Genomic DNA, 15635 nt, shown 5'->3' on the forward strand with positions numbered 1-15635 from the left:
TGGAACATCAATAAATAGAAGGTTAAATGAGTAAAAAGAGTTGGGTGATGGTTATACATGCTGTTAATCGAGCACTGGGGAGGCAGAAGAAGCAGGCAGGTCCCTGAGTTTGAGGCCAGCCTGGTCTACAGAGTGAGTTCCAGGACAGACAGCCAGGATTGTTACATAGAGAAATCCTGTCTCAAAAAAAAAAAAAGTGAGAAGAAGAGCAGATAGATGGAAGGATGGATAGAAAGACATGGGTGGGAAGATGAAACTAGATACATATAAGAGATGGGCAGACAATTGGGCAGGTGGGGGAAGATGAGCCTGCCGGTGTGAGGATGAAGCATAAATGGACAGCAGCAAGCACTGGATGGTCTGATGGCTGAGTGGGTGATAGGAGTGAAGAGATGATGCAGCCACAATTCAATATGGGACTCATCCCCTCTTCACCTAGAGCCCTGGCCTTGGCTCTAAGAGGTGGACCCTCCCGGCGAGAGCAACTTCCTACAGGCCCTGTCCAGTCCTTATCATCCTTTCTCGAAACCCACGCTCAATTTTAACCACCACATTGCCAGTCTGGGCCTGGTCAGAGGCAGCTCTCAGAGGCTTGCCTGGCCCACCTCCCATCCTCAACATAAGCTGCTTACTGCTGGGGATTTGATGCGCAGCTTGTGAGGCAGGGAAGTCTGAGCCAGACCCTCAGACCTGTCACCTAGGACAGGGCAGGACGTACCAGGTGAACACCCCATGGAACTCTCCGAGGATGTCGGCGATATATCTGAGGGCCCTGGGGCATGGGCTCCAGTAGGCACAGGAGACCACAGCCTACAACAAGCCTTGAGCTCTGCTCTGGGCCCCACATGCCCATCTAAGAAGTGACAACCAAAGACAGCAGCTGGGAAGGTGGAATGAAAGCTTCTGTCAACTATCCTAGGGGTCATGGGCTCTGACTCCTGAAAGAATCCAGGGGAAACAGCTAAGCCTGCCCACCCTCGAGCCACCAGGCAGCCTGAGCAACCCGGAATCCCAGAATCCATGGCACACGGTTTGAACAGGCAGTCGCGGGCAACAGGCAAAGATAAGAGTGACTCAGCCCCTGAGTGGGAGTCCCCAGTCCAGGAAGATTTCCACAGCAAGGCCTGCAAGGGCAACGTCGGGGAAGCACACACCGAAGGCAAGAGGCCAAATCGAAGTTTGAGAGCTTGCAGCTCAGCCCTGAGCATAGCATTCTCCTCCAGCAGCATGGTCAGCCTGCCTTCAATGGCCACATCATTGAGACGTCGCTTTTCCCGGGACCGCTTGGCTGCCTCATTGTTCTTTCTCCGTTTCTCCCAGTAAATTGTGTCCTTCTTCTCTTCCGGCATAAACTCCCTCTGTCGGCGCATGATTGGACCTCTGCGAGTGCCCCAGAATGCTTTGCTGGGACACCGAGACATGCTGGGCAGACCCAAGGTATTCACATTCATAGCTGCTTCAGCACCTGGGGAAAATAAGAGGTCTTGGACCAGAGACAGGAGGCTGACCCAAGTGATCCTCCTCCCTCTAATGGGCTCTCTGTCTACCAGCTCCACTGGGGCGTCAGAGGGAGCAGAGACTGGGCTGGGGACAGCTCCATATAGGGATGTAATGAGGGGAAAGGAGCTGAGGAGGGGGTGCCAAGTGAGGGTGAGTTTGTATACGGCTTAAGAACACCCCAGTTGTCACAGAGATCTGTTTACAAGCTGTTCCTTCGGAGGACACAAGTTCTTTCTGAAATGTTTTTCTTACCTCTGAGAAGATCAGCCTATACAAGAGCTGTGTAATAATCTCAGATCCAGAGGAAGACAGGAGGAAGGATGTACCTAGAACGAGAGAATGTGTGAACACAGAGTTTCACTTGCCAAGCTGTGGCTCAGAAAATCAGTTGGTAGGGGCTGCGGAACTGGTTAAAGAGCTTGTCTTACAAGCGTGAGAACTGAGTCTGAATCCCGAGAACCACAAGACAGCACGTGTACATAATCCCAGTATCCCTATGGTGATACGGAAAGAGTCAGAAAGGGGAGAACCCCTGGACCTCCCAGGCCAGCTAGCCTGGCATATACCGGCGCAGGACAACAAAAAGACCCTGTCTCAAACAAAATAAAAGATGAGGACCAACACCCAAGCCTGACTTCTTACCTCCAGAAGTGAATCATGGTGAATCATGACACACGTGCTTTCCTTCTCTCTCTCTCTCTCTCTCTCTCTCTCTCTCTCTCTCTCTCTCTCTCTCTCTCTGTCTCTGTCTCTCTCTCTCTGTGTCTCTGTCTCTTTCTCTCCTTCTCTCTCTCTCTCTTCTCTCACACATACACACACAGTCATATTATACACAAGAATAACACATTCATAATAGAATAATAAAAGTATTAAAAACAAAAAGAATAACAAATGAAAAATACTAACAAATTCATGTGATTTATGCCCAGATTTTAACTCACAATTCATGGCCAGAATTTCACATCTGCCTGCCCGCCCATCCAACCACCCATCTGTACACCAGGTCCCACACAACTGTCCGTCACCCCCCATCACCTCACTTGTCAGTCGCCCTCTCTCCAACTCCCATCACCTCACCGTTCAGTTTTACAGCCATCCATTGTACCTGCCACTTTTCACTTATTCACACATCAAGGCTCCCTTAAAGTTTCATGTGTTTAGTGTGTGTGTGTGTTTAGAGTGCGTGTGGACATGTGTGTACATTTATGGATGAAAGTGCCAGCTGAGTTCAAAGATATTAGATCTCCCAGGAGCAGGAATGACAGGCAGCTGTGAGTCTCTGGATGTGGGCGCTGAGAAACCAAGTTGGGTCCTCTGTGACAACAATACATGATCTTACCTGATGGGCTGTCATTTTAAAGATTTATTTCTATTATTTATTTACATATGTGTGTCTGTGTGGGTCTAGAGAATATATGCAATCCCCTGTGCATGCATATGGAGACCAAAGGGTATCCCTTGTCCGTCTCTCACTAACTGTTCCACTGAGCTGGAATCTCTCCCTGAACTTGGGCTGGTGTATTTGATTGACTGAAAACCAACAAGCCCTAGAACTATATGCTGGAAGAAGATGATCCAACTCCTGCCAATTATCCTCTGACCTCTATGTGTGCAACATGGCTTGTGTACACACACACACAGAGAGAGAGAGAGAGAGAGAGAGAGAGAGAGAGAGAATTTTTCAAAAGGAAGGAAGGCAGGAAGAATAAGGGAGAGAGTTCATTATCTTTGTGTGCTTCTATACTCCCAGCTTCTTGGGAGACTGAGCTGGAAAAATGCCTTCAGTCCTGGAATTCGAATCCAGCCTGGGCATCATAGTCAAAACAACATCTCAAAAATATAATAGCTGAGTATTGTGTTGAGTCACACAGGATGACTGCAACTCCCATGCTTGAGAGGAAGGCTGAGGTAGGCGGATGATGAGTTTGAGGTCAGGCTGAGTAGCATAGTGAGACATTGCCTCAAATAATACTAGAAAAAAAAACATGGAGGAGAAATGGAAGAGGAAAGAGTGGAGGAAGAAGAGGGTGAGGGAGAAAGAGGAGGAGAAAAAGATGTAACAGGAAGAGCAGGGAAGGAGGGAGGGAGAGGGGGAAGGAGGGAGAGAAAGAGGGAGGGAAGGAGGGAGGGAGGGGAAGGGCAGGAAAGAAAAGGAAAGAAGGAAGGAGTGAGAAAGGGAGGGAGGGAAGGACAAGAAGAGGAGAGAAGGGGAAGTAAGGAAGGAAGGAGAGAGAAAGGAAAGGAAGGAGGAGGAGAGGGAGGGAGGAGGAGAGGGAAGAGAAGATGAAGGGAAAAGGAAGGAGGGGGGAGAGAAGGGAAGTAAAAGGGAAAGAGGGCAGAAAGAAGGGGAGGGAAGGAAAGGGGAAGTTTCAAAGTATAAAAGGCAGCCAGAGGCAGCACCTGCCATAGAAGAAGCAGAGCGTGAGAAGATGGTCAGACAGGAGGCAAGGCAGGCCAAGCTGAGCGGACCAGGGCTCTCACGTAAGCCCATGAGGCTGGGCTCTGTCACACTGCTATGCTCCCCGCCTTAGTCGCTCCTGCTTGGGGCTTGGCCCAGCCCACTGGCCCCTCCACCTCCACAGGAACCCAGATGCGGGCAGCAGATAGCTACACTCCTGTGCTTTTTAGAGAAGATGCAGTGTGGGTTAGGCCTTCCTGTGGTCATAAGAGAGGAATTAACAGAGAGGAGGGTGAGGTTACTCCTACTGAAGCACCCGAGGCAGCTCAAGGAAACAGAAAAAGGGTCCATGAGAGGCAGCACCCAACTCCACTCTGGCCTTGGCAGCCTCCCTGGGTGGCAAACATAAACTCCATTTTCCTGCAGCAACAGGAACCCTCCTCCCTCCAGAAGCAGACTTGTCAGGCCAGGCACATTCCCAACATACAGAATATCTTCCTATGCTAAAGCCACTGTCACTGGCAGGCTGTATCTCAATGATAGAATGTTTACCCAGCATGCAACATTAATGAGAAGTCCACAACTATAATCTCAGAAGGCAGAGTATGAGGCCAACTTGGCTACACAGCAAGTGCAAGGACATCCTGTCGTAAAAAAGAGAGAAAAAAAGACTAGAGAGTAGAATGGTCTCACCAGAGCATAGGAAGAGGGGGATGGAGAAATGAGGGGTAATGGGTTAAGGAGTGTAATATGACTTTCAATGAACTTTAGAAAAAAGGCATTAAATGACTCAAAAAGACAAAGGAGATGATAGCAGCCTGTCAAGAAGAACAGAAGATTATGAAACAAAAATAGGTAGAGCTCTCATATTAAATGGGTAGATATAGATGATTGGTAGATAAAGGCAAGCTATCAAGATGACTCAAAAAGTAGAGGCTCTTGTCACCAAGTCTGATGACCTGAGTTCAATCCCCAAGACTCACATGATAGAAAGAGAGAACTGACCCCCACAAATAACACACACACACAGTGGTACACATGTATCTGTGCATACATTAAAGTACACAGACATTAAATAGATGTGATTTTTTAATATTTTAAATAGGCTAGAATAATGTTCTACCGTAATCTTCCACATAAAAGTAGGGGAATGGCGAAGACAACTGAATTGTTGAAAGTATGAGTGAGTGAACGCTCTTAGCGATACTTGGTTAACCGGTAATTGAATATTTCAAAACAACTAGTAGAAAGGATTTTAAATGTTCACAACACAAAGAAAGGATGGATGTAGGGACAGAGTACGACTTTGTGGGTAGGAGTGAGAACCTGAGTTCAGATCCCAGAAAAGCTAGGTGATAGCAACACATACACTTGGGACCCAAGAACAGGAGACGACAGGAGGATGCCTGGGCTCGCAGGCTGTTAGCCTTGCTCTTAGCTCAGTGAGAGACCGTACTCTAGAGGAGGAAGAAGGTGGGGACGGATGGAGCAGAACATCCAGCATCCTTCAGCCTCTTACACATTCACCTGCAGGCAGACCACATACATACGAGCAGGCACACACATGTGCCCACATCTACACACGTGCACACACTACACGTGGGTGTGACAATACCCTGAGCAAATCATTACATAAGGTGGCGGATGACACTTGCTGCCAAGCCTGATGACCTGAATCAATCCCTGAGGCCCGCATGGGTAGAAAGGGAGAGAGAACCAACTCCTACAAGGTGTCCTCTATTTCCACACACATGCTTTGGCACACAGGAGCACACGCACACACGCACGCGCGCACACACACACACACACACACTAAATAGATATAATTTGTAAAAGTACAGTGTACTTCATAGTGTGTGTAACTATGCATCAATTTAAATTTCTTTTTTAAATGTTTTATCATTTTGTTATTTTATGTGCATGGCGTTTTGTCTACGTGTAAGTCTGTGCAACCCATGCTTCCCTGGTGTGCATAAAGACTGTGGGGGCATTGGATCCCCTGGAACTGGAGTTACAGATGGTTATGAGCTGCCTGTGGGTTCTGAGAACCAAACCTAGATTGTCTAGAAGAACAGTCACTGCTCTTAACCACGGAATCAGCTCTCCATCTCCTCAATTTCAATTTTTCAGTTCAAAAGAAAAGCACCTGTTTTAGCCAGATTTATGTTCTCCTAGCTGGGTGATCTACAGAAAGTCATATCACTTCATGTGTTTCCAAAGCCTGATATGCAAAATGGGGTCAATAGTAGTCCCAAAGTCACTGGCTATATTCAGTAAGAAAAGAGGAATATGTGTTAAAAAGTCAGGGTAGGCACTCACCTGAGGGAAGAACATGATACTGTTGTTTTGATAAAAGTCATGATGGTAAACTCTCTTCTAAATGTTTGTGTTTAAGTAGTCCCAGAGAGGAAAGATAACAAGGAACGCCCAAAGAGGGATTCAAGGTTTCCCTGGGAAGGGGAAGTAGAAAAGATCTCCTGTGTAAACTGGGGGCAGGGGTTCGAGGATGGAGGCATGGGAACTTAGAGGGACCAGGTTGAGCCAGCTGGGTGCTGGAACTGGGTTGGAGGCCAGATAGAAGGGGCCATTTCCGGGCTAGGGAGAAGCCTAGAGCCAGGGAAACCCCCAGAAACCCACAAGAATGACCCCAACTAAGACTCATAACAACGGTGGACAGGGTGCACGGTGGACAGGGCGCCTGAACTGGCCATCTACTGTAGCAGACTGGTGAGCTCCCTAATTGCCATCAGAGACGCTCTGTCCCTGACTGATGGAGGAGACGAGCGCTGCGCTGCGCTCCGACTCTTGCAGAAGAAAGAACTAGGAAATGTACCAGCCAAGACAGTCATGATGGAGGAACCCACAGAGACAGCTGCCCTGTGCTCGGGGGAACTTATGGACGCTGGACCAGCAGCCAAGGAGCCTGCATGGGACCCACCTAGGCTCTCTGCATGTGTGTAGCTTGGTCTCATAGGCTTCTAACGGTGAGAGCAGGACCTCTTCCTGCAGCTTAGCTGGCTTTTGCTAACTTATTTCCCGCCTCGACATAAGGCGCTCAGTCCTGCCTCGACTTGACATGCCATGCTTTGTGCATGGGAGGCCTGGCCCTCTCTGAATGGAGATGAGGAGGAATGGATGGGGGGTTAGATGGGAAGGGGAGAGGAGAGAGGGGAAACTGGTTGGTATGTAAAATAAATTAAAAGAATATTATTTAATTTATTTAAATAAAAGATAAATAAATATTTGTGTTTATCCGCATAGATCAGTGCTGCTCCCAGCCTTGGCACGAAGCCTCGTTTTGCAGTGAGCATCAGTTAATTCCGAGTCTCATAACTGATGGCAGGGATGAGAATATGTGACCATTGAGTGCTCAGCCCTAACTGGGAAATCTGAACCATACACACACCACCACCAAGGCTCAGGGAATATTGCCAAAGAAAGGGCCACCAAGATGTGAGTGCCAGAGAAGGGGTGAGAGCGCTGGAAATACTGTCTTCTAGCTGTGTCACGGCAGCTACACATTATCCAGACAAAACATCCGTTCCACAGAATAAAATAAAAACAAGTAAATAAAATGGACTCACTCTACAAAATCAAGTTAGCCAAAAATCTTGGTTTAGACAGGGGATGTACTCAGTACTCTGGAAGAGAAAGAAAAAGAGAATCATTCTTTAAAAAAACAGAAGAAAAAGAAAAACATATTGCTACTGGTAAACTTCCATGCTGCAGTGAATGGCCCCATGCCTATATACATCCAGACAGCACGACATGATCTAATTATTTATCAAAAAAGACAATTAACTTGGGAGGGGAGGATATGCTGGGGGTATTTGGGGAGAGTTTAAGGGTGGAATTGAGGTGGATATGATCATGTTCATTGTATACGTGCATAAAAATCTCAAAAATAAAAAGTATTAAGATGGGTTCCCACATAGTGTTTTGATAATTACATGATGCGCTCTGTGTAACACACCCAGGTGTGCACCTGCAAGTTATGAAGGTCTGAAGACCAAAGCGAGTTATCAAATTTCTCTCTCATTATGCTGCCGTTCATAGCTGAATATTATCAATAAAATGTTGATAAGCTATTAATCTAACTCTGGCAAAGTATAACTATTGCCACTACTGCAAGATCAAGATTTTAAATTCTCTTTGGTCATTTTCTAAAGACACTTTTCATTGTGCAAAAACATCTGTCACAGTCATTCTGGCATAAATATGCTACTGTTTATACAATGTATATGTCTAAAACTTACGTTTTACAAACTCAAAGAATTCTTGTGAGTTTCAGAAAGCCAAATTGAAGGATTCACCTTAAACAGGTCAGATACACCCCTCTCTCAATTCCCTGATCCTGACACCTTCCTTCTCAATTACCAGGGCCTAAAGAAAAATTTTTCTTCCTAAACTTAACCTTGTCCTCTGCTCTGCCAACACCTCGTCAGGTTCAAGAGACACAGAAAATTCCACACCACAAATCCTGGACAGGAGTGAAGCAACCAGCTACCCCGTAACCAGCATCCTAGCTTTCTCAGGTCTCCCAAGACACTGACACCCACAAATAAGCAGGAAGTAGTCTTGAGAACTCGAAGCCCTCATCGCCTTTCTATTATAAGAGAAAGGCGGGAATGTTGTAATAATAAATCTGCTGGCTTGCCCCGTCACCTGGGTACCCTGTCCCTTTAAGAAACAAGTCCTGCCCACTCCCAATCTCCTCACCCCCTTCCCACCTAGGCAGGTGGATCTCCCCCCACCCCACCCTTCTGTAGAAGCATCTTCTGCCTCTCTTCCCCTTACTTGCTTCTCTTTCTCTATCCGGCTCTCTCCCTCTTTCTCCCCCCATAACCCCTTACCCTTTTACCCTTCCCAATGCTCACCAAATAAACTCTATACTCAGGCTCCCTCTGCCTGGCACACCTCTCTGTCCCCACCCGCCACAGTCCTTCGTGGAACTGGCCTAAGGTCACCCACATCATGAACCATAACGAAAGTGATCTCCCATGGAATGCCTTCCTAGCACTCTCAAGGCTGAGATCATCTTTTTGTACACTGTGAAGATGTATTGTTGCCAAGACACCTTCTGCTTGGTTTAATAAAGAGCTGAATGGCCAATAGGCAGGCAGAAGAGCATAGGCAGGGTTTCTAGAGAGAGAGAGGAAGAGTGGATATGAATCTAGGTGAGCAGAGACATGGGGAAGACTCGGACTAAGTTGGACATTCAGAACGGTGAAGAGGGAAAAAAATCCATGTACAGAAAGAACATAGATTAATAAAAGCAGGTTGATTTCGGTTCTAAGAGCTAGTTAGGGACAAGCCTAACCTAACGGCCAAGCTTCCATAATTAATAAGAAGTCTTCATGGCATCATTTGCGGGCTGACGGTACCGACGAGAAAGTACTACTCCGTCCCAGCCATCTTCTTCAGGCAAGATCTCACATATCTCAAGAGAGTCTCAAATGCGCTGAGGCTCGCCTTGAACTCTGCTCCTCCTGCCTCCACCTGCTCAGGGCTGGGCTTACAGGTGTGCTGAGACTGGAATCCAGGGCTTTGTGCAGACTGGGAGAGCTCTCTGCTCACTAAGCTACATCCCCTACCCTCAAACTCTCTTCTTTGAGTCCAAAGAAGCAAAGGCAAAGGTAAAACTTGACTTCCTTACAAACCAAGTGACCAGCGGAAGAGAAATTTAAAACTTTACATGGACAAAAACTTGAAAAAAAAATAGATGAATCAAATGACAGGAAGTAGGCTACCTCACAAATTCCCCACCTGCATGGCTAGATAACAGCCACAGATGCTTTCTGTGCTAAATCAGGGAGGGGTGGAAATGACCACAAACTCCCGTGGGTGGAGGATTCTTCAACACAAGTCCGCAAAGCCCATGTTCACAGTGGTGCACACTTGTCACCCCAGCGGTGAGAAGACGGAGCCAACCAGCATCAAGAGTTCAAGTTCATCCACAATACACAGCAAGACCCAAGCCAGCCTGGGCTACATGAGTCCCTGCAAGGGTGTGGGGGGAGGGGAGGTAGCGGCAGGTGCAGGACCAAGCAATCACGTAGGAAGCTGGTTCACCCTTCTCACAAACAAAAGAAATATTCGTTGGCACCATGAGATAACAAGTTTTCCCACTGAAATTGGCAGAGATTTAAAAAATTGATAAAATTCAATGTTATCAAGGATGTGGTGAGATGGGAGCTTAGAGGGTGGTGATATAAATCAGTTCCTAGTAAATCGATTAAGAAATATGAAACAGGGTTGGGGAGATGGCTCCACGGCAAAGTGTCTGCCGTGTAAGGATGAGACTCCGTCCTCAGCACCCACTTAGAATCTCAGCCTGGTAATGTGCGTCCATCAGCCCAGACCCCTGGAACCTCCTGGCTGGTCAGTCCAGCCAAACTGTCAAGGTCCAGGTCAATGAGAGACACTGTTGAGGGCTGACAAGATGGCTCAGTGGAAAAGGCATTTGTCCTCAAGCCTGATAACCTGAGTTTAATCCCTGAGACCCACGTGGTAAAGGAAAGAACAGAGTCTTGCAAAGTCTCCTCTGGTCTCCACACTTACTATGATATTTCTGTACACTTACTATGATATTCACCACCACCCCACATATGTATGTATGTATGTATGCATATTTATTTATATATATATATACATAATAAACTTTTTACATAAAAAGTGTACCACTTAGATATCGACCCCCAGCAACACACACACACATGTGCACAAGCACATTCCCAAAAGCTTCCACACACATGCACATACACAAGTGTGCATGCATATATACACACAACCAATCAATAATGTTTTTAAAATTAATCTCAGCTTAAACCTCATCTGCTGCAGATATCTCTCAGGTACCCAAGTACCTACGCTGGGCTCCAATAGTGTGGTGGACTTCAGCTGTCCCGTCAGCCCTCCCCCCTGAGAGTGCCCCCCCCATCTCCGAGGAGACACAAGAATAAGGACCTGTGTGGCTGCTGGGTGTCGATGCCGATGAGCACTTCAGGATCGGTAGACTTTCCCTGCCTACACAGCGGGGCTGCCAGGAGGAGCTGGAGTCTAACTGGACTCACCGCCACAGTCACGGAAACAGGGATGGATGGAAAAGCCGTCCCTTCCCTGACCCCTCGTTCTGTGTGGATCTTTTCTGACTCAGAAGGCAGCTGAAGATAAGGGAGCCACAAGGGCTGTTCCCACGGCGTGGAGAGCCTGACCCATTCCCTGGAAAAGCCTCAGAGCCCCACAGAGATTGCACTCTCACAGGTTCAGGGAGTCTTGAGAGAAGCTCCGGGCCCCGCACTCTCGCAATGAGTGAGCCCCTGGCCTCACAAAAGCCCTCATCAAAACCCCATCTCTAAAACCAAGAGGCCTCGGTGGGAACTTAGATTTAAGAGGAAAAGGCAAAGCATTTTTGAGACCTGAACCTGGCCACCCTCCTTTTTCCCCTCCCTGCCCTTCACCCCACCACCACCACCACCCAGAGGCCGGAAGTTGGTACCGCCTATGCCTAGCCCACAAACCCAGCTGGAGTCCTGAGTGCCAGGAACAAGCTCATGGGCAGGAAGTGGAGGTGGGAAAGGGTGTCTGGAACCTGTCAAACTCAGGTTCCAATCCCTGTCTTGTCAGTGACACACTGGAGCTCCTTGGAGACACGCTGCCTGTGACCTTGGGGCCTCAGTTACTGCACCTGTTAAATGGGCACAGGATTGGTACAAGAGTTAACCTGAAGTCAGGCAGGGTTCAGCCCACCATCGGAGAATTCAGTTTCGTATTTGTTGCAGTCTGGGATTTAAACCCAGGACTGGCACATTCAGGCAAGTGCTCTGGTGCCCAGCTGTCTTCCCTAAACGCTGTTTCGTAGCTTAATTTTCTTTCTTTCTTTCTTTCTTTCTTTCTTTCTTTCTTTCTTCTTTCTTTCTTTCTTTCTTTTTTTCTTTCTTTCTTTAAAAGGCCATGTGAATGTTGTAGTGTGTGAGTATGTACACGTGTGTGCGCATGTGTAGAACTGTGCCCTCTTTGATCTACACACGTGTGTGCATGTGCAGGACTGTGTCCTCCTCGATCTACACACGTGTGTGCATGCGTAGGACTGTGTCCTCCTCGATCACTTCCCGCCAGATTTCCTCGAGACAGAGTCTGTCACAGCACACACAACACATCAGTTTTCTGCTTGGCAGGCAAACAAGTCCTAGCAATCCTCCTGTCTCCACCTAACCACAGCACAAACACGCATACCTACCTTTTCACTGGAGATCAGACTGCTCGAGGCCAAGGTGTTGTCTGGTTTGGTTTGGTTTGGTACTGGGAGGTGGGTTTTTTTAAAACAATGTTTCACTCTGACTGGCCTGAAACTGGCTGTGTAGACCAGGCTGGCTTTGAACTCAGAGATCTACCTGTCTCTGCTTCCAAAGCGTTGGAATTAAAGGCATACACCACAGCACCCAGCAATAAATGTACTTATTAATTTATAAAAAGAAAGAAAACAGCCATTTACAGGAAACAGATGCAACTAGACATTGTCAAGTCAAGAGAAATAAGAAGGGGCAGAGGAGATGGCTTAGTAGACAAGTGTGCTTGGCAGACAAGCACCACATGATGAGTTTGAATCCCCTGGGCCCCCACTAATGGCTAGGCCCCACCTCATGCTCCTAGCTCTGTCACTGCAAGGGAGAGACAGGAACATCCTGCAGGCTTTGGCTGCCAGCCTCACTCCAGGATCAGTAAGAGACCCTGACGACGGCATAAGGCAGAGAGTGCCAGGCTGGGACAGCCAAGGTCATCCTCCGGTCTCCATGAATGCATCACACATCCCACACAGAAGCACGGACTCAGAAAGAGAAACACCTGTTCAGCATGCTTGTCCTCACACACGGTCTCTGGACTTCGACATATAAATGATATCAAAGTAGGAGGGGGGCTGAGGGCCCAGGACAACGGGAGGCGTAAATATATCCGAGGATTAATTGTGAGCAAATTTCACGCCGAAACCCATTGATTTGTTTCCTTTTGAGTTTGCTTCTAATTTTTTATTATGTGTGGGGCAGGGGAAGGCAGGGTATGATGTTTGTGGGGATCAGAGTACCATTTTGGGGGATTGGTTCTGTCCCTCCACCTGTAGGTGAGTTTTGAGGGTGACACTCAGGTCACATCAGACTTGTGCTTGGCCAGCTCCTTCACCCACCAAGCCATCTCTCTGGCATCTGTTTTGCTTTGCTTTATTTTGTCTTGACAGAGGTAGCCCAGGCTAGCTCCAAACTCAGTATGCATCTGAGGATGAGAATTCCTGATACTCCTGTTTCTTCCTCTAAGTGCTTGTGTTACAGGAGTGCACCATCACACTTGATTTTTGAAACCCATTATTTTGCACAATGAATTCCACTAATAAAGGAAAGTATAGTGTGTATTCACAAAGGAATACTACTCATCCGTAAGCAGAGGTTTGTGCCTTGTCTTTGTTACAGTGGAAGTGAATTACTGACATAGTTATTTAATGTCATCAGAACTCTAGACTCTGAGGGCAAGGCTGGCTCCTCTGTGCCCTCAGAGTAACTGGCACACAAGTGCCAATAACTATTGAATGAATGAGTGAGCAAGTGGGTAAATGGGACTATTACTTGGTTCTCACGGCAAGCCTAGGACACAAAAAGAGACCTCAAGAGGCCCATGACTCACATGATGAGGGTCACACAGCTGCAGCTGGATTGGAACACAGTCAGCTAGAACTCTTACACCTACAGATCTGGAAGCAATTTCCCCAGAGTACTTTCAAGACCAGAATACAGCTTCCCTGAGTCTGCCTATGGGGTTGAATAAGTGGTCACACTGCATGTAGGTCAGGTCTCAGTGCCCATAGGGTCCTCCCTACTGTGAAATGGACTCAGTGGGCCGGAGAGTTCCCTGAGTGAGTGCAGCCTCCAGCCCTTGGAGCCTTGTTCCTTTCTTCCTCGTCTTCAAAAATGGTGCTCAGAACAAGCATATCTCCCTTTTGCAACCCTCATCGGAGGCCTGGGTGCAAAAAGAAATCATCATTCTTGCAGAAAAGACTATCTGTGTACCAGGAACGTCGGAGAACAGGACCCGGACTCTGTGACCATCCCCCACCTCCATGCTCCTCACATCATCCGAGACATTTCTTGGTGCCTGGCACTGCCTGTACTCAGCAGCTTGCAGGCCTCTATCTGCAGAGGGATCTTGTACATACAATCAGATTGGGTCACTTTCCTGTGGAAAACCTTTCACCCCACACATGAGGCCCCAGGAATCAGATGGAGATCATTCTGGCCATGATCCACCCATCCGGCTCCCCCTCCACCTGTCCCAGCATTGAAAGTCACATACAGTCTTTGCCAGCCCATGCTGGCCCACACATGTAATCCAGCCCTCCAGAGGCAGAGACAGTCAGATCTCTGAATTCAGAACCAGCCTGGTCTACAGAGTGAGTTCCAGGGCAGCCAGAACTACACAGAGAAACCTTGTCTCAACAAAACAAAACAAACAAACAAAAACAACCCAAGGGCCTTTGAACATGCTGCCACGAAGCCCGCAATGCTCTCCTTCCTTCCTTTAATCCCCTATTCCTAGTTTCTTGTAACAATTTTGCTAAGTACTCACTCATAAGTAGATATTATACATAAAGCAAGGGATAACTAGCCAATAGTCCAAGACTCCAGAGAAGCTAGGTAACAAGGAAGACACTAAGAGAGACATATATGGGTCCCCCTAGAAAGAAGAAATAGACAAGAGCTCCTGAGTAAATTGGGAGCATGAGGGAATGGGGAAAAGAGGAGGAGAGAAGAGGAAGAGGAGGCGAACATGTCGGAACAGAATGGTCAAGTTGTGGGTAGGGAAGACAGGGAGAACAAGAAAAGAGAAATCTTGATTGAGGGAGCCATTGTGGGCTCAGCGAGAAACCTGGGACTAGGGAAATTCCCAGGAATCCACAAAGATGACCCCAGCTAAGACTCGAAGCAATAGTGGAGAGGGTGCCTGAACTGGCCTTCCCGTGTATCAGATTGATGACTACCTTAATTGTCATCATAGAACCTTAATCTAGTAACTGATGGAAGCAGATGCTGAGATCCACAGCTAAGCACTGAGCTGAGCTCCAGGAGTCCAGTCGAAGAGAGGAAGGAGTGATAATATGAGCAAAGGGTCAAGACCATGAAGGGGAATCCCACAGAAACATCTGGCCTGAGCTAGTGGGAGCTCACTGTCTCTGGACTGACAGCTGGGGAGCCTGAATAGGACCACACTAGGCCCTCTGAATGTGGGTGGCAGTCGTGTGGCTTGGGCAGTCTGTGGGGTCAGTGAACTGGCTTTTTGCAGTGCATTTCCTATAGAGGGACACCTTGCTCGGCCTTGGTCCTGCCTCACCATGATATGGCAGACTTGGTTCACTCCCCGTGCGTGCGAGGGGAGACCTTACCCTCTCTGAGGAGCGGATAGGGTACGGTGGGGAAAGGTGAGGGGAGGAGGGGAGGAGGAATAGGGAACTGGGATTGACACGCAAAATTAAAAAAAAATGTTTTAATTTAAAAAAAGAAATGCAAAAAAATGCTAAGAAACTCTCCTTGACATTTCAGGATAGATCTAGGGTCTCTGATCTAGTAAATGCCTCTGGCAAATGCCAATTATTTCTTCTTTTTTTAAATGACATTTTACTGAGGAGAAGAGGGTACATGCAAGGTCAGAGGACAATTTATAGGCGTCAATTCTCTCCTTTCAGCATCCGGGTCTC

General features: G+C 47.6%; 1 protein-coding gene across 1 annotated transcript; it reads right to left on the reverse strand.

Annotated features, from left to right (window-relative positions):
* Positions 1–614: 614 nt before the first annotated feature.
* Nfilz (NFIL3 like basic leucine zipper) lies at positions 615–1451 on the reverse strand. Its single transcript, XM_057771619.1, has one exon. The coding sequence runs from the start codon at positions 1449–1451 to the stop codon at positions 615–617; it is 837 nt and encodes a 278-aa protein (XP_057627602.1).
* Positions 1452–15635: the final 14184 nt, after the last annotated feature.

This window comes from Chionomys nivalis, chromosome 6 (genome assembly GCF_950005125.1).
Source record: "Chionomys nivalis chromosome 6, mChiNiv1.1, whole genome shotgun sequence".
Lineage (NCBI taxonomy): Eukaryota > Metazoa > Chordata > Mammalia > Rodentia > Cricetidae > Chionomys > Chionomys nivalis.

Bases quoted from the DNA above. Each gene is read 5' to 3' on its own strand.
- Nfilz (XM_057771619.1), bottom strand. From the start codon at position 1,451: ATGAATGTGAATACCTTGGGTCTGCCCAGCATGTCTCGGTGTCCCAGC.